This window comes from Drosophila serrata, unplaced genomic scaffold, assembly GCF_035046125.1.
Source record: "Drosophila serrata isolate PLE 108 unplaced genomic scaffold, ASM3504612v1 contig_165, whole genome shotgun sequence".
Taxonomy (NCBI): Eukaryota; Metazoa; Arthropoda; class Insecta; order Diptera; family Drosophilidae; genus Drosophila; species Drosophila serrata.
This window is the reverse complement of record NW_028257063.1, coordinates 118,990-144,250: the sequence shown is the minus strand read 5'-3', so window position 1 is coordinate 144,250 and position 25,261 is coordinate 118,990. Positions and strand designations below refer to the sequence as shown.

The window sequence follows — 25,261 nt, the reverse complement described above, 5'->3', positions numbered from 1 at the left end:
ACAAAACGAATGACGTTGGCCACGAACTTGACTTTAATAGAGAGAGGGAGAGAACACGATCGGAGAGCGTCAATCCGATTGAGTTCCCCGAATGATTGAGAGACCAAATCGAGGTGAAATTAATATATATATCACTGCCTAGAGAGCAGGTGCGTGAGTGTGTCCGCTGGAATGTGTTGGTGAACAGGTAGACAGGCTCTTATCAGCAACCGACCTCCGTTTAGGTAGACTTAATCTACTTAAGTTAACGTTGCTTACTCAAAATAAACAAGAGTCTAGTTAAGGTATTCTACAGTGTATTTTTTAAATTATTAACTACGAGTAAAATGGAATAACTAAAAACTATAGAAGTGTCTTATACTTTTTCAAATAAAATACTTATTTCAGATTTTTGCAAAACATTTCAGAACGTCTTGAATTTTTTTTAATTTTATTAAATATTTCAAATAAGATTCTTAGGAAATTTTCTTATAACAAATCAATTGGCAGTTTGTAGCTCATTTTATAACTATTTAAAATATTTATAAAAGCTAGTAAGTGCACCGAAACTTGTTTATTCAATTTTCCAATGTGGGGTTTTATTTTATAAGTGGCCTTTGTTGTTGTTATTCTCTATCACAGTACTAAGCACTCATCGGGATCCCTTAACCATAATATTCTCCTGAACTTAAGACATTACTCCTCTGGTCGACGGACAAAGACCTCCTTCATCTCGACATCAGCCTGGGAGCGAGATTTGCTGCTTCTCCCAGAGCGGAACTGCTCTTCGATCTCCAAGAGAGTTCGCCGCCGCGTCTCCGGCAGAGCCCAGTACACAAAGATGAGGGCCAGGATAGCCATGACTCCGAAGAAGACGAAGCAGTTGCGCATGCCCATGGCCTCCTTGAGGTCGGGAAAGGTTTTCAGGCACACGAAAGAGATGAACATGCCCACGGCCACTGTGAGTCCTGATGCAGGACCTCTCACCCGCTGCGGAAACAGCTCTGAGATCATGAAGAAGGGCAGTGTATAGAGACCGAGGGTGCTCAGTACAATGAAACCCACAATGGCCACCACTGGCAGATAGGGAATGTTCCGGAGGAAGTCAATCTTGCTGTGTCCGGCCAGCATCAGCATGCAGATAGCCATGCCCAATGTGGAGATGATACCCGCACGCCGGCGACCCCATAGCTCCAGGATATAGCCCATGGGACAAGTGGTCACCAGACGGGCCAGTCCAATAAGCAGGGCGCACATGAACGGATCGATCTCGATGCCAGCATCCAGAGAGATCTCTGCTGCGTATACAATGACCACAAAGATGCCAGTCAGCTGCTGGAAAGCAAAGAGTGACATCAGGATGAGCAGTGGCTTGTGGACCTCCGGTTCCTTGAGGCTTGCCCAGAAGGACACCTTCACCTCAGCGTCACGCTGCTGCAGAGATTTCTGCAGGACCTGGAACTCCTCCAGCACCAGTGGATGTGTGATTTCATCTGAAAAAGAGGAGGAATTGTTACTATGTATGCACCAAAAGAACCATGGAAACCTACAAGTTTCCAAACATTTTTCAATTTCTTACCAAGAAGATAAGCTTCTTGTATACTAATAAAAAACACGCTATCATAATTGGATGGCTTGACGCGACACTAGGCGCCACTTGACTTTGATTTGTTGAAAGTCATAAACAAGAGATACCTCTGGTTTCTGGTATAACATGATTTCCCTTCCATTCCACTCACCCGACTTGCTGAAGCCTCGGAAGTAATTAAGAGACCGCTTGGCCTCCGTCACTCGCTTCTTGGAGAGCAGCCAGCAGTGGCTTTCCGTCAGTGGCAAAACACAGAGCAGGGACACCAGCTGGTAGCCGCAGCAGATGAGAGCGATCAGCCGGAAATCGTCGCGGATATAGTAACCGATTCCATACAGTATCGTTATACCGCCAGCCACTGAGATGGAGGTGCCCAGGATGAGACTGCCCCTCGTCCTTGGCACACTAATCTCAGCAGCATAAACTCCTGGCGGAGCACTAGCCAGACCCATGCCAATGCCTATAATCGAATGGGAATATTAATACATATATTATATATAAACACAGATAAGCCATGGGAAATGGGTGTGATTTTTATGGTTTTTTCCGTCTGCTATCACCCAAGACTCACCCAGTATAGTTCGTGAGACGATGAGCTGCCAGAAGAATGCTCCCTGGTCGGTTCCACTGGGTGTGGCAAGCAGAATCCAGGCGAGAATGGTAAGGACATTGAGCACAATCAAGGAACGCTTACGTCCTATTTTATCCAATAGAAAGCCGGACAAGAGGCCACCCAGTGGGGCTGCCAGAGCATTGACTGAGGCAAACCAGGAAGCCTGGGATGTACTTAAGTAGACACTCTCCTTGGGGTTCTTCAGTTGATGCAAAGTGGCAGTGGGCAGGGCCAGGGTCATGCCTGTGGAAAAGACACCCACGTTGGCCAGGATAACAGCCACCACTTGACGCCGCACTGCACGGAATTGTTCCCCAGGCGGTGGTGTCTTCAGTGGCCGATCCAAGCCAGAAACTATCCTCGGCTGCTTGCCATTCTGTAGATTCCGTTCCTGCTCATCCATATTTGTGCTAAAAAAATTAGAAGAAATATGTCATGTGACGTTGATTTAATGTGAATCACTTCCTCCTCCATCAAAGGGTAATGCAAATTACATTCCCATAGTCACAAAAAGTCCACGAAATAGCTAACGAATTGTCAACAGGTTCGTTTACTCAGTTTTCGCTTGTCTTTGCGTCGAGACTTAGATTTTATGGACCTACAATAAAGTATAGGGTTTGTATATTTGTCTTGGCTTTGTCTTTATAACTGAAGAATAGATTACCCGACTCTCTGGCGGAGAATTACGAGACCTTTGGTACACATTCATATATCAACTTAGAGTTTGCCAAATTCAGAACACTAAATCTTATAGTTGCTGGGAAAAAATAAATTCTCTTGAAATTAGTATTAGACTAATCACTTTACTATAAAGTTCAATTGAGATGCATATTTACAAGATACATAACACAATAGATATCTTTTATAATATCTGTATCTTTATGTTTCAACTCTCTCTCTTACGAAAGGCCTATGAATCTCTAATGAAATTGTAAAACTAATCCCAATAAACCAGTTTTTCACATGTGACCTAAACGATTCTAGTTCAGAATTCGCTATAAGGGTGCTCATAGCTTCGGTGCCTGTTGCTAACCTTCCTTTCCTGTTTTCTTGTTTTCTTGTTTATTACTATTATAATTGTTCCTCCGACTTGGCCTTGTCATCGGCAACTAGCTAATGGCCCGATAAGAAGTGCGCCGACTGTTGACCCTCTTCCTCGCGTGGAGGATGAAAGTGGGACTGGGCCACAGCTGATCGCGGATCGTTGATCGTTTTGTTTTGTGGATCGCAAGTTGAGTTGCTTCGCGCCGCCGCCGTATAGCTTTGATCAATCGATGCCAATTAATTGTTTCAATGGATCCGCATGGCATTCAATTTAACTCGAGTATTTTGACTTACTGCTTGTGGTGGTTTTCTCTTCTAGCTGAAGATGGGACTGTCACGAAGAACCTGCTGCCCAAAATAAAAAAGAAAAATCCACGAGGCGGGAGAACAGGTTCTCGGGGTCGTGACTGGAAATGTATCCCAGATTCAAGAGCGGAGCGAGGAGCGAACCCGTTGACGGTGAAGCGCTGGAACCAACTGAACGTTCGCTCCGTTGGACGTTGCCACGTTGGACGGGGCAATCCGAACTATACGGATTTCTCTCTTTCTCTCGGCACAAACACAACCGAAAATCCCAAGCGATAAAGAAGGCGGCATGGCACAACGTCATCCCACCGATAGATAGATTTGCCTGGCTTGAGAATTTGTGTGTCATGATCGTTTTGATCGCTCGCTGATAAAGGCACCGACACGCTGATCGTTTCTGATCGGAGTTCTTATTGAGTGAAAAGGATTTCTATACTCATTATTATTTTCCTTTTGTGCCACTGTACTATCCCTTATCACTCTGTTCACGGCACATTGAGTGACCTTTACAGCCGTCCCATATTAAGTCCCTAATGGGCTCTGGTTGGGTTGAGGCGACCTGCGACATATAACTCATATGTTACATATAGAATTCAGATTACAGAAATTTCTGACGCTTATCAGGCGGAGCTGCTGCTCCTCCTCTTCGGACGAGAAGGAGGAAGTCCACTCGTGAGGCATTTACAATGGCAAACAGACCGCTCGCAGATTTATCTTATCGAATCAAAAGTATTTCGCCTTGCCTGCCGCAATATTTGTGCTGATTGCCGTTCTCGGGAGTATTAAAAAGCGACGCAGACATTGTCTATTTTGGCACGACTAATTGGCTTTGCTAAAACTGCGTGCTGTCAATTGGCCATTAGTGATGATGATAATGATTAGATAGCGTTGATTAACGCGAGGTGTTAGCAGCATATAAAGGGTTTTAAAAGAGGGAGGTACAAAAAAGATACAAATATAAAACCGAAAAACCGTTGATAGGTAATAAATACACTCAGCTTGTGTCAGATGACAGTGAGGGTTGTAGCAAGCAAGGTTTGTCAGATAACTGAAACAGTTTGAATTTTCAACCCCCATGTTTATCAGTACGGCAACGTTGTTTCTGGAGAGTTTATGAGCCTTTCTTGAGAGTTTTCCATTATTTTTCCGTGGCAAATTGCGTTTTTTATCCTTTGATTTATGTTTGGAGCAGAAAACTTAACATAAGCGACTGATTTCCTTGCGCAGTCTGCCAGCACCCTGCTCATAAGCGTTTTAAGTGTGCCCAGCTATCTAGGAGACGTAAATCCTCTCTTTCATTCTCCTCTCTCTTTTAGTGTGCACTTTTTTTTCGAATTTCTCCACCATTTTTTAAGCTTTGATTATTCTCTCTTCGCATGCTTTTTGGCAAATCATATGTTCCCCTTTCGATAGTAACTTCCACTAACATCTCTAGTGCCGAGCAAAAAGCAAAGAAAAGCAGCAACACAGAGCGGAGTGTGCCGAGCGAATAAGAAAACGGGGAAAAAGCGGAAAAGCAACCACCAGCGAAGTGTGTGGAAGGGAAGAAAACCGTGTAAGAGAGTAGGACCTCCCGCCGCGTTCTTCGCTACGCGATTCTTCCGAAGAGTGGCTACCTACCTTGCCCCCGGGAACTTTGCTGTCTGGGCCGTAAAGTAAACAAAAGTTGATAAGCATTCGTGGAGCAGCAGCAGCAGCAGCAGCGTTCCATGATTTGCTGCTAAGACTGTTGCCCCAGGCTCTGTCACCAGGTTGTGTGTTGGGTCGTCGCCCCATCCTTCGTCCTCGTCCTGCGTGGGATGAGCGCCGCGCTTGTTTTCGAGCTGGTGTTCTTTCCCGATTCGAACGAAAAGGACGCATCAACAATTTATCCCTCATTCTGGGCATAATCTTGGCACAAAATTTTGCACAAAAATTGCACGGAACGTAACGAAAAACGGTGAATTTTTGCTCTTTCGTGAGAGAGCTACAGTGCATGTGTATGTGTGTGCGGTGTCCTGTGTGTCGTCCTGCGTTCTGTGCGTGCAAGTGTGAGTGAGTGACAGCAGCAGCAGCGAAGGAAGCTGAGAAGAAGGAGCAGCAGCAGCATCCTGGAAGCCAGGAAAAAGCGAAACGAAACAAAAATATAAAAACAGTCCGCTCTCGGCGATGGAGGAATGCCGCTGAGGAGGCGCCAGGTGCAGGAACAACAGGATTGGGATTAGGCTGGCAGGACAGGATCCATCGTCCGATGCCACCGCATAGACATAGATACAGATACATCATATACGGCTACGGATACGGATACACACACCAGTGCACGGCAATGTCCCTGCTTTCCTCGTCCTGGCAGCGGCGCATTATGCAGTGATTATAACACAACATCCAGTCCCCAGTCCACGTCGCGCGTAATCTCCGATCTCACGGCTCCCAGCTCCCAGTTCCAGCTCCAAGCACCCCCGGGAACCCAATAACCACACCGCAAATACCCAATAGAACCAGCAAGGCGAACCACCAGAGATCCCGCTGAACGCATCAAGATGACCACGGATTTTCTGTTCCCCAAGATAGCGGACTGCTCCTATGTGTCCTGTTACTGGTGAGTACATATAACCTATCTATAAAGCAATATCCTGCTCGGACAAAAGCAACAGCTACACGGACCCACCAACAAACGACAACAACAACAAACACAACAAAAACAAACCGACAAAAAACAACAACAAACTGAGACGATGAAAAAGGAAGGAGAATGAGGAAAACTTTTTCATTAGGCAGCCGAAATCATTCACCCAACCTTGTGCACCTGGATATCAACAGAGTGGCAACGTTAACGACCGAGCCGGGTAAATGGGTATATGATATATAGGACAGGCCCCCAGGGAACTCAAATGCAGCGGGGAATAGAGCTGAGCCTAATTTAATCTAACAAAAACAGTGGTTACTCGTTGGTTTAGAAACGAAAATATTACTATTTAAATATTTAGTTAATATAAAAATACTATTAACCGAGTTATGATCATGAGTATTTTATTTTAACTGCTTATTAATCGTTGAAAAGTTATTATTTTATAACTGAAGTTTAGTTGTTCAATAAATAACAATAGGAAATTCCATTCTACGAGCAATATTATCTTTATATATTGTCAAAATAGCTGATCCTCCTGATGCTTTTAATAATCGAAATTGTTAATGATATTGTAAATCAACATCTTGTTATTATCTAAGGATCATCAATGTTTATTATGATTTCCGTAGCTCCTAGTAAACTCAGTACTTTTAAAGCTTATTTCCCATATTTATTTTGACAAATACTTTCTTTTCATTTTTAAAGCAAAAGGTTCATAATCAATAAAATTGAAAAACTAGCTTTGATAAGTATGGTTCTTTATGTAACACAAAAATGAACCTTAAAAAATCAAATGAAATATTAATATTAAATATTTAAATGCTAATATACTAATGAACAACCACGGTTTTTTGTAAAATAGGATTAACCTCCCGGGTGCCATGATTCCCTCTTCCCTCTGATTCCCAATCCCGGTCTGACGCTGCTGTAAATGATTATCTCATGGCCGGCCAGCCAGTCCCTGGCACTGCCCGAGCAGTTCGTCTTTTAATTATGTATATTTTATTTTTGTGCGTTATCTCTTTTGGCAACAACATTCGCCACACAGCAGCAGCAGCAGCAGCGTCGACGGAGCATGTCCTGTTGTCCGTAGTCCTGTCTCTCTGTTTGGATGATTTTCATTATCCCAGAGCTGACTTCGTGCTCCTCGCTCCTCATCGCTGGCTCGTCGATGTGGCTCGCTTTGCATTCAAATTCGCTCATTACTCACTCACTCCCGCGCTCGTTGTCCTTTCTGGTTCCTTCTTCGCATCCTACTCCGCCGCCTCCTCCTCCTCCTCCTCATCCCCCGGGAGTCGCTCAGCTTTTGGATCCTGTTCCGAGAATCCTGATGCGGCGCCGTTCGGCGCTGCGCAGCTCCAGAAATTGGGTCAAACGGTCATGTCTGCTAACAAGAAAAGCGTGCCACTGAATCTGTGTGTGTGCTTGTGTGAGTGTGTGTGGTGTGGTGGTGTTTGTGTTTGTGTGTGTGTGCTTTTGGTGGGGTAGGTTAAAAGGATATATGGAGGAAAAATTAAGAGGGAATGGGGTTCGTTTTTATTGCCACATGCGAGAGGCGCGTTTCGACTATAAAACAAGCGGACCCACAACAAAGCCAGCAAAAACATTCGAAAACCAAAGCGAAAATTAAACTAAATATACTACGACGTACTACGAATATATATATATAAATATATATATAGTGTATATCGTGCATATATATGCCTGTGTTGGTGCAATATTTAAAATGCTAATTGCAAAAATGGCGGCACAAAGTTATGGCAACTTGGCAGGCGGTCCCCCGAGGAGCTGGTCGGGAATTGTTTATCCTGCCGCGTGATATGAGTTTTATGTGCTCCCACACACACACTAACACACCAACCCACACTCAGGAAAGCAGAGAAAGCAAAGCAAAAAGCTAAACAAAAAAAAGCGACAACAAATATCAAGTAAAAGGCGCAGAACATAAAAAAGTTTTTTACACACGCACGCACACACATTAACATGGCCAGATAAAATGTCGTCGCGTCCTCTGACCTCATCCCCATCGCACTCGGCCACCTCAAATCCTTGCTTCCCCCCTCTCCACTCTCCCTCCACTCCCGCAGGACACGTTCATTGATTAATTCGCGAGTGCCGCTGCTGCTGCCTCGCGCACTCACATTTGCACTCAGATTCGTGCTCGTCATCTCATCATCTCTCCCTTCCAGTCTGGAAAAGCAGGCGGCCTCCTCTCCCGCTCTCATTTTTCCCGCCCGCATACACATACACCATACAGCAGCGCCATCTGTGGGTGGCGGTTGCAGCCAGCAGCCAACTGTGGCCAAACTTTTAGACACTGCCTTCTGGCATTTCACCCGCTGCGGGCGCCCTTAGGCACCGGGGAAGCCTCTTGAAGGGGGTGGTAACGGGGTGAGAAAACCTTGGCTCCAAAGTACACTTTAAGAAATTATAGTAAATTAACTTGGTATAATATCGAATCAAAAAAGTTTAAAAAGATTGTTCTTAAAGATTAAAGTTTGAAAGGATTTTAAAAACGATTTCAAGAGTTGAAAGTTTCTAAAACTATTTATATTCCTACTTGATGATCTAATTACTATGAATATTAGTAAAGAAATAATGAGTCTTAAGGTCCTTTAAGTGGCTTTCCATTAAAAAGCTGTCTTTCCAAGAACGACCAAGAATTTCCACCCATTAAGACTCCCCATAAATTTTCTTTATGTGCACTAACCCAATACCTTGTTGGGGGGCAATCTCTGCCTGGCGGCGCATTAATAACACCAGCTCACGATATCGCCGCGAGCCACTTTCAGTCGCGACTTTTGACCGCGCCACTTGAGTGGGCAACCTGCCGCCTTCTTCCCAACTGCCACCCTCCTCGCCCCCTCTGGGCCTCCTCCTCCTCCTCCTGCAATCCCTGTGGCTGTAACTGTTGATATGGCCACCTAGTTTAATGGCCCACTCGCATGCACCTGAACGAGCGAGCGACCGAGCCCAATCCGTATCCTTAGCCCACGCCAACATGCGAGCAACAATGTGTGGCAGCCAAATTGATTGGAATTTATTTCAAAGGAGCCATAAACACCGAGGAGAACTTTGGGCCAAACAGCCAGAGCCGCGTGCCGAGCAAAATCGATTATTATAATGCCAACAAGAGGCGGCCTGTTGCTGATAAAGGTTAGGAATGAGCCCAGCCACTTGACATTTCGTGCAGGGATTACCCCTAGACCAAGAACCGGACTAGAACTGGAACTGGAACTTTGACTCGCGCCACCGACCCCTCACCTAATCTTGGTCTTAAGTAGTGCATCTATTGATTGCTCACGTTTTTCTTTCTATCCTTGAAGCGAGGAGAACGTGTGGAAGCTATGCGAGCAGGTGAAGCGAACGCGGCCCGAGGAGCTGTCCAAGTGCTATGCCGTGTTCGTCTCCAACGAGGGTCGCACCGTGCCCCTGTGGCGTCAGAAGGCGGGACGTGGCGACGATCAAGTTGTGATATGGGTGAGTATTTATAATGTTATATGTATGAAATTATTTTACATCATTCCTAATTAACCTGCAGGACTACCACGTCTTCTTTATGCACAATCCCTCGCCGAACCGCTGCTTGGTGTTTGATCTGGACACCACGCTGCCCTTTCCCACATATTTCCACAAGTACGTGACGGAGACGTTCCGCTCTGATCTGGCCCTGCGACCGGAGCACCACAGGTGAGTCTTTGAGCAAAGGATCCCTAAAGAGCCAATGCCTTATTCTATTTAAATTACAGATTCTTCAGAGTCATACCCGCAGACACATATCTCATTGAGTTCTCCTCGGACCGTCGTCACATGCGTCGGCCGGATGGCAGTTGGATCAAGCCGCCGCCCTCATATCCACCCATTCTCTCCAACAGTACGTCTAGGATAGATATACTGATGTATAGAAACCTGATTAATGGATAAAACCCTTTTCCTTATAGCCAACTTGCACTGTCTGGGGGACTTTATCTGCATGAGCGCAGGCAAGGGTCCTGGAGCAGTCTATAGCCTCTCCGAGTTTGTGCAGAACTTCTACAAGTCGCCCCATGTGATGGCGCAGAACAACAAGTAGAGAGAGGAGCCACAAAACGGGCATCCTGCATCCTGTAGCAAGCAGCATCCAGCAAGCACATCTCATCCAAATACAAAATCCGTATCGAAATCGTTTTGTCGTTGTCGTTACCAGACAGTTAATTACCAATTGCATACATATACATACATACATATACACGCAAACATATAAACATATATAAGTATAAATATATACATATATACATATAAATATAAATATATTTATGATAATGTATTTTTGTATTCAGGTTAACAGCAGAAATCAAGTGCAGAAGAAGGTTACAACAGACGCTGGCGCAGCTCTTCGCGTTCATTTGTATTGAAATTCAATTCTAAAGAAATTATAAATCTAATTATACATTTTTTTATTGTACGTATATTGTATTTGTATTGTACTGTATTCGATAAAAACATATATATATATATATATATATATATATATATATGTATACACCCACACACCATATATGTATTACACGATATATGTGTATGCAAGCATACCGATAGCCGAGGGCAGGATGAGATTTTTATTCGTTACTCACTTACTCTCTCTCTTAAGTACTTTTTGTAACTCTAAACCTAACGAAATCGAAACGCACCAATTACGAGTAAACAAGCCGGCGGATGTCCGAACGGATGTGCGCCATATACATACATATACATATATGCATACTATATATACATATGGATATGGATCTACTACCACTTTGCATACTAAACGCTACGCTCTCGATTCTGTAATTCAATTTTTGGCTAGGCTCAAAGCTAACCCACACCTAACTCTAACTTTACTCTACTCTAATTATAATTACAATTCTAATTCTAATTCTAATCTAACGTTAACACGTCGACTCTAAGCGATATCGAAATTGAATTCGACTTCGAGGCGGATTATGGCATTAAAGCTTGTTAACTTGTTTTACTTGTATTTACACTAATTACGTACTCGTACCGCAATTATATTTGTAATTCGATAATTAATTATCTACTTTGTATACAACGGAAACCCAATCGAAGCTAATCGATTAATCGAGTCGAATCGACGATATTACTGATAAAATGTGTATTGTATGTTTGTATCTAGCTAGTTTTTGTACGGTTTGTAAGCCCGAGGATCCTCAGACGAGTCCGCATTAGCAGCCCCGCTCCGAAATACCCGAAATATCCTTGATTCCAAGCCCCGCTTAGCGTTGATTTTTGATATATTTATCGTATCGTTTCCCCATTCGATTGACGACTTGTGACGCGCAAAGACTGATTCATTATACGCTCGATTGTAGCAGCAGCCCCTCTTCCAAGCCTACTCCCTTTGTCCACTATCCCCTGAAGCAGGAATGCTCCCAAGGTATCCTTGAGGACCTCAACGCCATTCGGCTTGTCTCACGAAGCTGACCGAATGGGTTTTGGGTCCTCCAGGTGAACTGCATGGGAAGCCCTGCCCTAGAGTTACCTTTCAGGCTTCTTTCGATTGTTTGTTGTCCGACTTCCAAAACTTTTCACTCGGATTAGTTACCGAAACTCGCATTTATTTTTGACTCACTGGTTTACATTGGTTTTTGGATTTGTATAGAGAGGTTTTTACTCGATTCGTATGCCGTATGCTCATATGAATATTTAGAACATAAACGAGGATGTATAAAAATAAATGCTGTGCAAAAGTCTCAAAGTTAAACCTAAACTCTTAATTATAAAACTCTAGCAAACAACCAAAAAACGATGAAAAAAAAAAACAAACAAAATCTTGAAACGTTTCTCAATGTTCTCAATGTATCTGCGATTAGATAGATATATATATATATACATTTATTTACACGATTACCCTTGAGTTTCATCCGGCGACGGCTCATCTCTATTGTTGATCGTTCATCGGAGCGATTTGCAATAATAAATTGTGTAAAAATCAATTATATATAGGCGACACTCACTCACATAGATAGAGCATAAATTATCGTGTAACTCAGCATATGCGTCACTCTTTTTCTCTTCCAATTTTCTACTACCACCCGATAACATGGCATATAAACAATATTGCATCTCTCGCAAATACATAGACATATAACGGGCAGATTATATATATATATAGTTATAAGCTAAGCATTAAGTTTTGGCGCCAGCCGCGAGATATGTGCGTCTTTTTACTCTTTTTTACATAAGCATACTTATATATATATATTTAACTGAAACGAACACAACTGAGCAGAAAAAAGCAAAGCAAACACATACACACAGGATCGACGAATGCGAACCCGCGCAGCCCTTTGGTTCAGAAGCAGTATCTGTAGATAATCAAAGGGGAGCGATCCTCCGAGAACAGATCGGGACAGGCCAAGACCTCCCACGAATCCAACCCTTTCATCTGAACCCCAAGACAGCTGCAAGTGGTTTCAATACTCTCCCTCGAAGACCCTCCCACAATCCTAACACAGTCACAGTCCCTCCCAACTGACCGACACGAAGATTTTCGATGAGCTCCATGCTTTATTGGCCTACGCCTTTGTTACTCTATTTATCTATCAATTATCCAAACGTACCAACTATCGATCGTACTTTTTATTGTTATTGTAAAATATTTTTGCAACTCCCTATAGTATTTATACACGTGCATAAATAAAAGAACAAAAAAACAAATAAAACCAATGTCAAAGCGCGGCGAGCAGCAAATGCAATAACATTCAATTTAAAATTCTGCAAAATGCAAAGCGCTAATGGAAAATCAATATAAATACCACTTAAATTAAAAATACCGATCAATAAAATATTCTTGAAATTGCATTTTAAAAAACCCTCGCCTGGTCTGCGTATCTTATTCCTTTTGCGGAAAGTACCTAAAAGTATCTGGAATATTTGGGAATCCCCTTAAACCTATTTTCCAGTTTATGCTGACTGCATGGTTCCCAGAACGGAAGAAGTAAACATTTAGTGAAGATTAATGGATACATATTTTTTTTAGGATTTTGGATAAATTGTTTTGATAAGCATTCTCTTATTCTGATTCTTTGCATTTTTTCATATAGTTATTATTATTGTTCACCTATCCTTGTTTTCTGAATTTAATTTGTATACCCTTGCAGGGTATTATAATTTCAGTCAGAAGTTTGCAACGCAGTGAAGGAGGCACCTCCGACTATATAAAGTATATATATTCTTGATCAGGATCAACAGCCGAGTCGATCTAGCCATGTCCGTCTGTCCGTCTGTCCGTTTCTACGCAAACTAGTCTCTCAGTTTTGAAGCTATCTGAATGAAACTTTGTAGTTAACCTTCTATATACTCTCACTCGTATATATGTCGGAACGGGCCGGATCGGACGACTATATCATAAAGCTGCCATAGGAATGATGGGAAAATTTTTACAACTTTTTAACTTTTTCAGTTTTCAATAGAATTGGATCAAATTTGAGATATAGCCATTTTACTATACTCTACAATTTTGCATAAAATTTTATGAAAATCGGACTACTATATCATATAGCTCCCATAGGAACGATAGAGAAATTAATAAAATTATAAATTATAACTTTTTCGGTTTTCAACAGATTTTCATCAAATTTGAGGTATAGCCATTTTATATTAGTCTTAAATTTTGTGTCAAATTTCATGAAAATCGGACGACTATATCTTATAGGTGCCATACAAACGATCGTTTGATGTAGAGGAAAAATGCAAATTTGTGAATTTAAAACTGCAAATATAATATGTATAGGTGAATGAAATGAATGCAGGTATTACTTCATTGTTTTTTAACACAAATATATATAATTTATATTGTATGGATTCCTATTCATAGAAGTTCTATCTGCAAGGGTATATAAACTTCGGCGTGCCGAAGTTAGCTTCCTTTCTTGTATATAATAAAATTTGAGAATTGAAACAAATATTGTAACAAAGAAACCCTTAACCTTTTCTTTATATACTTTATTTTATATCCTTTTCGTTATGTAAGAATAGTAATTTTTCTTTAGTAAAATATCTTTGCCAAAGGGTTAATTGTTTACTTCAAAAGCCTGTTTCTTAGCCCGGAATTCTCTTATAGCTAATAGCGATCAGCTGGCAATCCAGAGAGCGGAGAGCGTGCAAGTCGGAGAGCGAGCAAAAAGGTTTCGACTCTTCTCTCAGCTCAATTGATGGTTCAGATAGCAATCGGCGGCGACCGGCGACGGTAGCGATTCCAAAACAGCAGCGAAATGGCAAAGAATCTGGAGAATAACCTTATTAAAGCGCACTCCCAGTACGTCAGCATCGACGAATACCGTCCGGAGTACACCGCCCACTACGACGCCCTGCGAAAGGAGATCTACAGCCAGTGGAAGAGCCACGAGACGCTGGGGAAGCTGGTCAATGGATACACACTAGGAGGTACGTTGTCCGGCTCAAGTGTGTATCCGCGATGGAGAGAGCGTGCCCCAGAGTGCGAGAAAGTGCAACCAGAATGCAACTGAGTTGTAGAAAGCTGGTCTAAAGCAGAAATCAGTGTACAAAATCTAAGTGTTTATTTAATTCACCGCCCGACTTTATTTTAATGGTGCTGATAAGCCATGTTGCTAAATGTTGATTTAAATGATTTTTAATGATTTAAATTGAAAGGTACTATTACTAAAAGTTGTATACCGGAAGTGCTAGTTATCTAACAGTTTAAAACCCCTTTATATATATATGAGCTGTGATATAGAAGTGGCTGGAACGTATACATATAAATCCATTCACAAATAAATACCTATCTGAAAGTAAGACCTTCAGTACAGAAGAGAGAATCATCTAGAAGCTTCATTAGTTAAAGATTTCTCGAAATGGGAAGTGCTCTCTTATCATTAAATTGTTAGTTTCAATGCCTTTTCCAGGGAAATTATAAATTTACTCAAAAGCCTAAAACCTTGTGAAGGAATCATTTCCGACCCCATAAATCATAACTATTTTTTATATATTGTACACAATTTTTTGAAATTTGATACATCATCAAAATCAAATCAAACATTTTCCACGAATTTTTAATTTTCAACAAATACACTGCATACAGAACGCTTCGTTCATATGTACTCTTTCTGTTTTGCACCAAATACATTGGTTTTCCCAATAAATGGAGTATTTTTTCCGTTGGCTATATTTTTTTATTAATAAAAGGATGCGTTTTGTTCTGAATTTCAAAGCTAAATAAGTACAGAATTATTTGATAACAAAGAAGAAGAGAAGATAAGATAAAAAAAGGATAAGGGTCCGTTTAACTCTGTTTAAAGACTTGTTTATTTACAATGTTTTTAATGCAACTTAAATTGTCTAGCTGTCCATTTTCTACTTTAAATATAAATGTTGGCTTAGGGCGTCTATTGAAATCAAATTAAAAATAAATTCGCAGAGACCTGTTTTTGGGTAAAGAAATGTGAGAAATATATTATTTATAAGAACTTATGAACTTCAATGGTTTCGCAATATTTTAAGCCAATTTTCCAGTAATCGGGGAATATCTTTTAATTGATAAGATACCTGCCGGACAAACTTTATTGTTTGTTTAACTATTACCTGTTTGTATGATGGCAATAAATGGGCACTTCCTTTGTAGGAGGCTATGGCGACAACCTGAAGGTCGGAATGCCGGATGAGTTTGATTTGGTGATTCATCTGCAGTTTCCCGAAAATGACAAGATTATCGTTACAGCGGATCGCTACAGGCCAGGTGAGTAGCTTTTCCAAATTTCGGAGACTCCAAATTGTTTTTACTTCATAAATTCTCACTGTTCTTCAGGCAACGTGATCCTGGACATGACCAAGGTAATGCAGATTCTATGGAATCAAGAGCACAACAAGACGGTTTTCCAGCTTCTGCAGAAGATCGTCAACAACAAGCAGCAGTTGGTGGAGGATAAGCTGCAGAGCTTGCTGCAGGGCCTGATGACCCAGGCCCTCATCAAGATGGGTAACCAGATCGAGGTGAACGGTGTGGTTTCGCCCCTCAAATACAGGAGGTGCGGCCCCGCCCACACCATAGAGGTGAAGGGGCGCTACGTATACTCGGTGGACTTTGTCCCAGCCATCAAGCTAGCGCCCGCCCAGAACGTTTTAGGTCCAGAGCAAAGACGGCATTTCGGACAGACTGCGTCGTGGGACGCCATTCCCAAACCCATAAAGCCGCCCCAGCCTGAGAACGTCTCTTTCAGGGCTTCCTATTACGAGGCGGAGAAGAAACTAATTTACGGCAAGAACAATCTGAAAAACGGAATCCGGTTGCTGAAGCAATACCGCAACACCAAGAATAACATGAGCAATCTGAAGAGCTACTTCATCAAGACGCTCTTTCTCTGGGAGGTGATCCGGCAGGATGCCAGTTACTGGCAGAAGCCCGTCAGCGAGCTACTGATTGAGGTACAGTACAAGTGTATTCTATACCGAGAAATCCCTGATAATTAGTTCTTTCCAGATGCTGACCAAACTGGCCGACGTTCTTAGCCTGTCCTCAGCCAAGGGCAAGGGAAAGCTGCCTTTTTTCTGGGATCCCAATCTAGACATGATCGCTGATCTGGACAACAATCAGCGGAAAAACTTATTCAATTGCGTTATCGGAGCCCAGTTGGACTTCCGCCGGGCCGATGGTAATCTCACCGACGACATCAAGAATCGCGTACACAACACTTTTAGTAATACCATTAACAATGAAGATAAATCGAAACTTTAGTAACTTTATTTTCTTCAAAGGCAATGGCGTCAAGGACAAGGGGCTGGAGAACAAGCCTTTGAATGGACAGATCAACAAGGCCAATACTGCTGTCGTCAAAGAAAAGTCTCCTCCCGTGGTGAAACCAAACCCAACTCCCAATGAACCTAAGAAGAAAGCTGCTGTCCAGACCGAAAACAAACCCAAGGTGAATGTTAACACTAAGGAAGTCAAACCAAATCCAAAACCGAATGAGCCAATGAAAAATGGAGTGGCCCAGACTGGAACCAAACCTAAGGCGAAGGCTGAGCCGCCTGTCCAAGTCAAACCGAATGAACAGAAGAAGAACGGAGAGGCCCAGACCGGAGCCAAGCCCAAGGTTAAGGTGGAGCCGGTCCAAGTCAAGCCTAAACCAAATCCAAATGAGCAGCAGAAGGGCATTAAACCAAATCCTAATCAAAACCAACCAAAGGCCGCCAAGGGAGTGACTCCTCCGCCAGTCCAGAAAAACCAACCAAAGGAAACTAAACCCAATCCCAATGCCAGCGCCACAAAGGCCAAGGCTAATGTTCAGCCAAATTCCCAGCCTCAGTCAAAGGGTAATCCCAACAAAAATGGTGCCTCCGCTCCCCAGCCAGAGACCAGTTCCAAAACGAATGAGTCCAACTGCAGCATTAACTAACTATAAAGCCTGGGTAAGTTGAAAGAGTTTTATTAACAGCAAAAAGTGTAAATATGTTTGATCCTAACCATTCGATCTTAAGCCTAGTCCTCGCCTCAAATGGCCGGGTGATGTGGTTGTTGTCGTTGTTAAGTCGCTCGTCCCCTTACAGGCCGCCTCCGGATCGGTCCACGCTGATCTTTGTCTTCAGATTGGCCGCCTCGTGCTTCTGCTCCTCCAGCTCCGCCATGCGGGCGAACCGAGAGTAGGCCACATCGCCCGTCTTGATGGCCGACATCATCTGGAATTCATTATTTTAATTTTGTATCAATATTTGTGGAATTTTATAAAACTCGTGCTTGTATTCAAATATTCAATGTTTAGTAAGACCCACCTGGAGGTACTCGTCCAGCTCCACCTGGCCGTTCATGTTGGTGTCGATCTCGCGCAGAATCTCGTGCAGCTGCTCGCCAGAGACGTCGCCCTCGCCGAAGGTCTTCAATGCCCTGCGAATATCGTTGATGGAGACATAGCCCTTCTTGTCCTTGTCGATCAGCTGGAAGCGCTTGATGTATGTCTGAATCTCTTCCTTGGACAGCTTGATGGGGATGCGTTCCTTGGAGGTGCGGTTGACGGTGTGGCCCATCTCGTTGGCCAAGAAATCAGTGGCGGCCTTGATCTGGCGCTCCTTCTCGTCCTTTGACCATTGCAGCTCCTCGCCCATAATGTCCACAATGACGGGCAGAGCCTCCTGGGCGGCCTGCACATTGAGGAAGGCCAGACGCAGCCGGCGGGCAATCATGTCCACGGCTGTGCAGGCATACTCACGCACTCCGTAACGAATCTCGGCGTCGATGTAGGGGAACTCCGGATGGATGCGGTTGCCGATGATTGGCCAACGCTTGCCGGTCAGCGAGGCCATCTTGGACACGGCAAAGGCGCGGTCGCCGTACGACTTGGCCAGATGCTGGGCCACCTCGCACTCGAGTCCAAAGTCCTGCACCAGGCGGATATACATGGTCGGGGTCCAGCCCTGGCCGCCCTCGATCTTCAGGTACGCGGTCACGGCCTCGGCCCGCTCAGGCTTCAAGTTGCAGGCTGTCGGTGGATTAGATTTGGATTATCTCCATGAAGATCAGGGGTAGTAATCTAAGACTCACCCTTGATGGCCGCATCGATGGTGTGCTCGGCCATTGCCCGGTAGGTGGTCCACTTGCCGCCGGCGATGGTAATGAGATTGGAGGGGCTGACATGGACGATGTGGTTGCGGGCCAGGGACTGGGTGTCGTCCTTGTTGGGGTCCGACACCAGCGGGCGGATGCCACTCCAGGCGGAGAGGACGTCGCCGCGACGCACTTCCACGTCGGCATTGAGATAGTTCTTGATCTCGCTGAGGATGAACTGGATCTCGTCCTCGGTGGGTGTGGGGGTGTGGGTGATCTCGCAGGGCAGGTCGGTGGTGCCGGCGATGGTCTGTCTCTGCCAGGGCAGGAAGAAGATGACGCGTCCGTCGGAGGTCGAGGGATCGAGGAGACCCATCTGGTCGGGGCTGTAGTAGCCAGGCAGCACGATGTGAACACCCGAGCTGGGGCAGCAGATGCTCTTCACCGTCGGATTGTCCATCTTGCGGATGGAGTCCGTGAAGGGTCCGGCGGCATTCACAATGCACTTGGCCTTCACGGTGAACTCCTTGCCGGAGATATGATCCTTGACTTTGGCGCCGCACAGCACCTGCTTGCCAGTGCCATCGTCCTTCTTGAGCAGCTCCTTGACCTCCACATGATTGCACACGGTGGCTCCGTGGCGGGCGGCCGTCAAGGCCACCGCCAGGCACATCCGGGCATCATCCTGCTGGCCATCGTAGTAGACTATAGCGCCGCACAGCTTGTCCTTCTTGAGCATGGGGAACAGCTCGAGAGCGTCCTTCTTGGACAGATAGTACGAGCTTTTCACGTTGCGATCACCGGCCACCAGATCGTAGGCCTTAATGCCCACCCAGTAGTAGGGCACCTGCCACCACCTATGGATGGAGAAGGATATTTAACAAGGGATCGCGATGACCCTAATGTTATGGCTTCAATTTACGTGTAAACTGGCAGCATGATGGGCAGTGGATGGGTCAAGTGGGGCGCGGACTCGAGCATGGTGGCGCGCTCCGCCAGCGCCTCCTTCACCATGCGATACTGCTCAAGGTCTAGCTGAGATGATAGATGGCAATTAGCACTCTACAATGGAGGAAGCTGCGAGAGCAGCGAGCTATTTGAACTTACGCCCAGGATGGCCTTCTGCAGATAACGCACGCCGCCATGGATGAGCTTGGTGGAGCGCGATGAGGTGCCGCTGGCAAAGTCATCCAGTTCCACCAAAGCAGTCTTCAGACCTTTATAACAACACACGGAATATCATAAGCTTAAAGACCAGCTTGGAGTTATATTATTTTCAACTTACCCCTGGTCACCGAGTCCAGGGCACAACCAGCTCCAGTGGCACCGCCACCAATGATGAGCACATCGAACTCCTCGCCGCTCATCAGGGATTTGATTTGATCAGCTCTGGGGGGCAGGGTGCGCTTCCTCTTGGGCGGACGCTGGGTGGAGTTATTCACCTGGTTTTAAAGCGAGATGGCAAAGGAAATTAAGAAGATATGTTTTAAGAAAGTCAGAAGGGGAGTACCTACCACATGGGGAGAGTTCCAGCGGTCCAAGGTGTAGGAGGCCAGCACAGAACCCACACAGGCACTGGCGGCTGCCACGCCGAACTTGAACATTCGCGAGGTCATCTTGGGGATCTCTCAAACAATCGAGGATTTGATTGTGCTGAAAGGGGTTAAGAAAAATAACAAGGAATTAATTAAATAAAAGATAAATGAAGAGTGCTTAGCTTTTATGTAATTAAATTAATTACAATTTTAAAAACTTAAAGCTAAGAAACCTTTGTTGTTTCTGTATTACATTACTCTTAAATAATATTTATATCTCTTGATTTCGTTTATAAACAATGCGCTCTTAAGCGCACAAGTTTTATGTCTTACTATATAGTATATAGTAGTTACTTTTGACACTATATTGCCAAGTTGTTAACCAAGGAACACTGCATATTCCATCTGTAGAACATAACAAAGTGTTGCTTACTGTATGTCCAATGTACAATGTTTATTTAAACACTATTCCCAGCTCTCGCTAATGTGTGTCGTGACACAACTGAATAAGTACTGGCGCTTTAAACTTGTTTTATCTATATCTCTCCGTTTCAATGGGAATTTGATGATATCACAAAAAAACACCATAAATCTGGCCTGAAACAACCAACATATAATGACACACAGAGAGAGATATAGCTGAGATATAGACAAGAGAACTGAACCGAAATGGCACTATATTCTCTCTTAGCTCGTTCACAGCTGACTCAAGCTTTTTGCCCAAAGCTTTGGGGCAAGCAGAGGCGAAGCACTTCTCTCATTGGAAGGGCGGAACACTCTCCACATGCCCATCCATCCATTGGGGGGCAGCCAAGTGTGTTAAATCAATACCGTCAGTCCTCGCTACGAGATGATATGAATGTTGGGATGCAGAAACCCAAACCATCATAATCCTTACTGGTCCAGTTCAGAGTCGCTTTAGCGGCAGATCCAATCTCGCTGGGTTAACCAATTCCATCCAGTTCGTCACCGTAGCCGAGTGTCTGTTTACCTTTTGGCTTCCAGGCCGTGAGTGCTTTAGCAACAGACTGAATCCGATTCCGATTCCGAAACCGAACCGAAAACGCACGATTTCCGACGACTCTGAGTATGCGAACGGAACGTTTTTCGCGGGCGTAACAGCATGTGAAAATGATTACATCAGAGTTTGAGTCACTTTTCCGCTGCCGCCGTCGTTCTGGTCTCGTTCCTCGTTCCCCTGCATCCACACTCGGCCAAGGCAAATCGCCTATTGGGCTCACCTACTGCTCTGGATTGCTGGCTGGCTATGCTATGTGCTGATTCCTTATCCGTATGCCTGGAACTGAGAACTGGAAGCGAGTCACCACCTCCGCTTGCTCCGTCCGTTTGAATCGCCAGTCGACGTCGCTCTGCGAAAAGTGCACTGCACTGGCTGCAGCTTTTTTTCCGCTCGGCAAGAACTTTGGCTGCGCTTCGTGTCTCGGCGGGAATCAGCTGTTCCCGTGTGTGCCACGCCCCCTCCCGGCACCTCTCTAGAGGCTCCGGCTAATTAGACAATTGGCAGCACGCAAGGTATCCGCCAGATACTCGTGCTGCAGCCGAGATCCCAACAGTGAGAGGTGCCAAAGAGATCGCTCGTGATAAACTGCAAGCCATATCTCAATGCTAAAATGTCTCTGAACGATGCTTTGGGGTTGAGTTGATATATCTTTTAGGCGGATCAGATCTTAATGTGTTGTAGTAACCTTTTATATAAAGGTTAACCTTTTTATAAAGGTATTACTTAAGCTCTGTTGGGTTTTCTATCACAGTTTGTTATTTATGTTTTTGTCTTTTAAAAAACAATATAAACTCGCTACAAAAAAATGTTGAGTCAAAATCACATTATTTATAAAGTCACTCTGCATTATTTTATTTCGGATAAATCTATTCCAACTATGCGGAATGTGATACCAAAAACAAGCAAATCTTTAATTATTTCGCGCCACCGCCGATTATATCAAGAGATTTGCCAAAACAACCCGACAGCAGCATCTATATAAATCTATAGAGATCTTTCGCGAGACGATCTCAGTGTATATAACCACTCTCTAGACGTATTCTACCTCGGATTTGGCACCTGCGAGATGCGCCACGTCGTGTCCCGAGCGAATTTATTCTGTAACTGGCTGCGGACGGACTGCGTATCAGATATTTTTATTATTTCGCGCTCTCGGCACGCCAGATTATTCAATTATGTGGCACTATCGGGGAGCTACAATCGCCAGCAAGGCTGCTCTTCCGTGAATTTCCACCGAAATCGATTGAGGAACATAGCTCTTGGCTGATAAGAGCCATTTCACAAGTGCTTTACGCATTTCGAGGGATCCGGAACGACGCTGTGGCCGCTGTCTTGGCAGTTTTATGAATGAATCATGGATGCGAATGTCCAACCGGCAGAGGTACCTACTTAGTATACACATAGGTATATCTCTGTAGAGACCATCCCCACTCTTTGCCCAGAGATCAGCTGGCGAGACATAGAGCAGACGGAGCAGGAGACTCAAGTGCCGACGGATACGTCACATCGCACACGAGATCTGGCCAGGTTAGGTAGGTCAGTTTCACTTGCGCAACTCGAGCAAGAACTTTCCACGGCTATTTATATGCCAAGAGAAGAGACCCGCCGGTTGGTAGCGGAGCAACGGACCTACAAACGACCTTGGCATTCCCCGAAAATAAAATGAAACTTAGCGTCTGGGCTAATTGTGCCCAAAGCGCACTTATCACGCCGCCCGTAACTGATACAAAGTATCCAAGAATTGTCCGGCGGACACGGACACGGACACGGACACTCAACACGCAGCAGCAGCGTGCAGAGCGGAGAGAATCTCCGCCCACGCGGGAATATTGCTTGCACAACTGCCAGCAAGGTGGCGACGGTATACATATGTATAGCCGCTAGACATATTCATAAATAAATATATGTTTAAGAATTTGTACACTGTAAAATATATTGAGGCATATAAATATAATCTGCTAGAAGTTCGATACAAACAACAAGAAAGGAAGCTAACTTTGGGAAACCTATAAAAATCTATAGTACAGTATTTAGAATCCATCATAACTCAGTCAAAAATGGATTAATTTCCGTTTGGAAAGCTTTTATTTCTTAGTTTTTATTAGATTTACGAACCTGCCAATTTTTTTAAAATTTTAACGATGTAACCCCTTATAAAATTTTGAAATTTGGAAAAGATTTAGAAAATTTACATTTCGAACGGCTATTACTAGATCGACTAAGCTGTTCAAGCTGATCAAGAATATATATAATTTATAGGGTCGCAAATGACTCCTTCCCTACATTGCATGCTTCTGTATGAAATTATAACAAGGGTATAAAAATCAAAATAAAGTATTCTTATCGATCTTAAAAACTATAACTATATTTAATAGTTATCTTATTTAAGAAAACATATCTGAATGCATTTTCTAAATAATCAAATAAATACATTGGAAATTCAAAATGATTTGTATCATTTTAGGTTTTACTTGATATAAAGATTAATGTTTTAATTTTTTCCCTCTCTGTAGCCATCGTAGCCGACGCTAGTCCGTATCTCTATCTGCCGATGTCGCCGACGACGCGTTGTTTGCTAGCACGTGAACATTATCAGTGGACGCGACGAACGGCGGGGTAATTTGACTTTGCCGCGACCACAACTACAACAAATCAACCAGATAGGGTTGGGACCGGCAACTGATGAACTGACGGCATGCCCTCCACTGAAGGTGGAACAGCTTGACCCCCAAAAAATATCAAGTATAAATAGTATTCATTTAATACAAAAGGTAGGTAAGGTAGAATATAAAATGCTCTTTAGAGAAAAGTTTTTTAAGTTATAACCCTTTACATATTTATTTCATTTTATCCATTGGTAATAGCTTCGTCACGCAATATCTTATCATATTCACTAGTTCATTGAGCTCTTCAACGATTTGTGATCATTAATTAGTGGCTAATCATCGTAAGTGTTTATCTGTCTATTCGAAATTGTTAACTCAGCTACTAACTGCTTCGTCGTCACCATGGGCGTAGCCGGAATCACAAATTGACACAAACAAGCATTAAATTGATAAGATGTCAAACGTTTTAATGTCAATCGATTCGTTTAAGCGGAGAAGGTGCATTTCAAAAGTATAGGAGTAAAAAAAGGTAAGCAAAGTATTAACAGTTCATACTTTTGTAGCCTTTAAGATTGCCATTGCATCATTCTAATGCATTGAAATGTAGTCATAACTAAACTATAAAATCATTATTTTCAATTCGGACTATAAAATTCATGTCATTGCCTAAAAATGCATTAAATTCAAATCGAAAAGCTGTCCTGTGTAAGTTTTTATTAGGGTAACAAACCTGCATACTTAATTTAACACTTTAAACATTCTCGTGGCTAAAATTATAATCCATTCTTTGAGCCAAGATTTATCATTATTTTTATACCACAATTTTGGCGACCAGCCAAACTTTAAAAAATTCATAATAAAGCTATAAATGCCTTTAATTTAAATCGAAAATCCGTCCTGTGTTAGTTTCTATTAAGGTAACAAACCTGCATACTCAGTTTATCATTTTAGAAAATTATATTTTTTGCCAATTTTTGGCAATTTTAATGATGTAACCCCTTATCATTTTTTGATTTTTAGCAAAAATTTGCGTAAAAATATATAAAATATTGTATTATAATTTTAGTCAGAAGCTTATAAAGCAGTGAAAGAGTCATTGCCGACCCTATAAACCATATATATTCTTGATCAGCATCAACAGCTGAGTCGATCTAGGCATGTCTGAAAGAAATCGAAATTTTTAAAAATATTTCCATTTTTGCAAAAAATGATAAGGGGTTACATCATTAAAATTGCCAAAAATTGGAAAAAAAAATCGAATATTCTAAAATGATAAACTGAGTATGCAGATTTATTAACCTAATAAAAACTAGCATGGAAGAGGTTTCCGAATTGAAATTAATGCATTTTTGGCTTAGTTATTAGTTTTTTTCAATTTGATTTTTAGGAAAAATTGGCATAAAAATATAAAAAATACCTACTC

The 25,261-nt window shown here is 43.2% G+C and overlaps 4 protein-coding genes and 1 long non-coding RNA gene across 13 annotated transcripts in view; 3 read left to right on the top strand and 2 right to left on the bottom strand.

Moving 5' to 3' along the window:
- cGlr1 (cGAS-like receptor 1) overlaps window positions 1–23,885 on the top strand; it is an 89,530-nt gene extending 65,645 nt beyond the window's left edge. For 2 of the 4 annotated variants that reach the window (XM_086826790.1, XM_020945428.2), the window contains 5 exons: window positions 14,213–14,565; window positions 15,764–15,877; window positions 15,947–16,563; window positions 16,619–16,835; window positions 16,894–17,883. In XM_086826790.1, the coding sequence (XP_086682916.1) occupies window positions 14,394–14,565; window positions 15,764–15,877; window positions 15,947–16,563; window positions 16,619–16,835; window positions 16,894–17,534 (1,761 nt within the window). In that variant the 5' untranslated portion in view covers window positions 14,213–14,393 and the 3' untranslated portion in view covers window positions 17,535–17,883. Of the gene's footprint in view, window positions 1–14,212; window positions 14,566–15,763; window positions 15,878–15,946; window positions 16,564–16,618; window positions 16,836–16,893; window positions 17,884–23,745 lie in introns of those variants that run through there. The other 2 variants (XM_086826792.1, XM_086826791.1) reach the window with 2 other exon arrangements.
- On the bottom strand, window positions 360–3,857 carry LOC110178319 (facilitated trehalose transporter Tret1). Its single transcript, XM_020945429.2, has 4 exons — window positions 3,519–3,857; window positions 2,139–2,590; window positions 1,719–2,027; window positions 360–1,472 (listed from the first exon to the last, which is right to left on the bottom strand). Exons 2-4 carry the CDS (start codon window positions 2,581–2,583, stop codon window positions 676–678), a joined length of 1,551 nt encoding a protein of 516 aa, XP_020801088.1. The 5' UTR covers window positions 2,584–2,590; window positions 3,519–3,857; the 3' UTR covers window positions 360–675.
- tun (N-terminal glutamine amidase tungus) lies at window positions 4,845–12,991 on the top strand. Of its 2 annotated transcripts, XR_015270355.1 has the most exons (6): window positions 4,854–6,108; window positions 9,465–9,618; window positions 9,680–9,828; window positions 9,888–10,012; window positions 10,080–10,391; window positions 10,458–12,027. XR_015270355.1 is itself a non-coding variant. In XM_086826796.1 (5 exons), exons 1-5 carry the CDS (start codon window positions 6,050–6,052, stop codon window positions 10,208–10,210), a joined length of 618 nt encoding a protein of 205 aa, XP_086682922.1. In that variant the 5' UTR covers window positions 4,845–6,049; the 3' UTR covers window positions 10,211–12,991. The 2 variants fall into 2 exon arrangements, 1 of the variants encoding a protein (XP_086682922.1); XM_086826796.1 differs by having other exon boundaries at window positions 4,845–6,108; window positions 10,080–12,991.
- On the bottom strand, window positions 17,549–22,446 carry Gpo1 (glycerophosphate oxidase 1). 5 transcript variants are annotated; one of them, XM_086826786.1, is made up of 8 exons: window positions 22,278–22,446; window positions 20,191–20,329; window positions 19,962–20,118; window positions 19,784–19,893; window positions 19,599–19,711; window positions 18,674–19,533; window positions 17,908–18,611; window positions 17,549–17,814 (listed from the first exon to the last, which is right to left on the bottom strand). In XM_086826786.1, the coding sequence occupies exons 2-8, from the start codon at window positions 20,290–20,292 to the stop codon at window positions 17,680–17,682; spliced, it is 2,181 nt and encodes a 726-aa protein (XP_086682912.1). In that variant the 5' UTR covers window positions 20,293–20,329; window positions 22,278–22,446; the 3' UTR covers window positions 17,549–17,679. The 5 variants fall into 5 exon arrangements, with proteins under 5 accessions (XP_086682912.1, XP_020801086.1, XP_086682913.1 ...); XM_020945427.2 differs by having other exon boundaries at window positions 21,453–22,338; XM_086826787.1 differs by lacking the exon at window positions 22,278–22,446 and adding an exon at window positions 21,203–21,602.
- A 211-nt stretch (window positions 23,886–24,096) lies between the features above and the next one.
- Window positions 24,097–25,261, top strand: part of LOC147644480 (uncharacterized) — a 47,935-nt gene continuing 46,770 nt past the window's right edge. The window contains exons 1-2 of the long non-coding RNA XR_015270348.1: window positions 24,097–24,179; window positions 24,251–24,367. This is a non-coding gene — a long non-coding RNA (uncharacterized LOC147644480). The remainder of the gene's footprint in view (window positions 24,180–24,250; window positions 24,368–25,261) is intronic.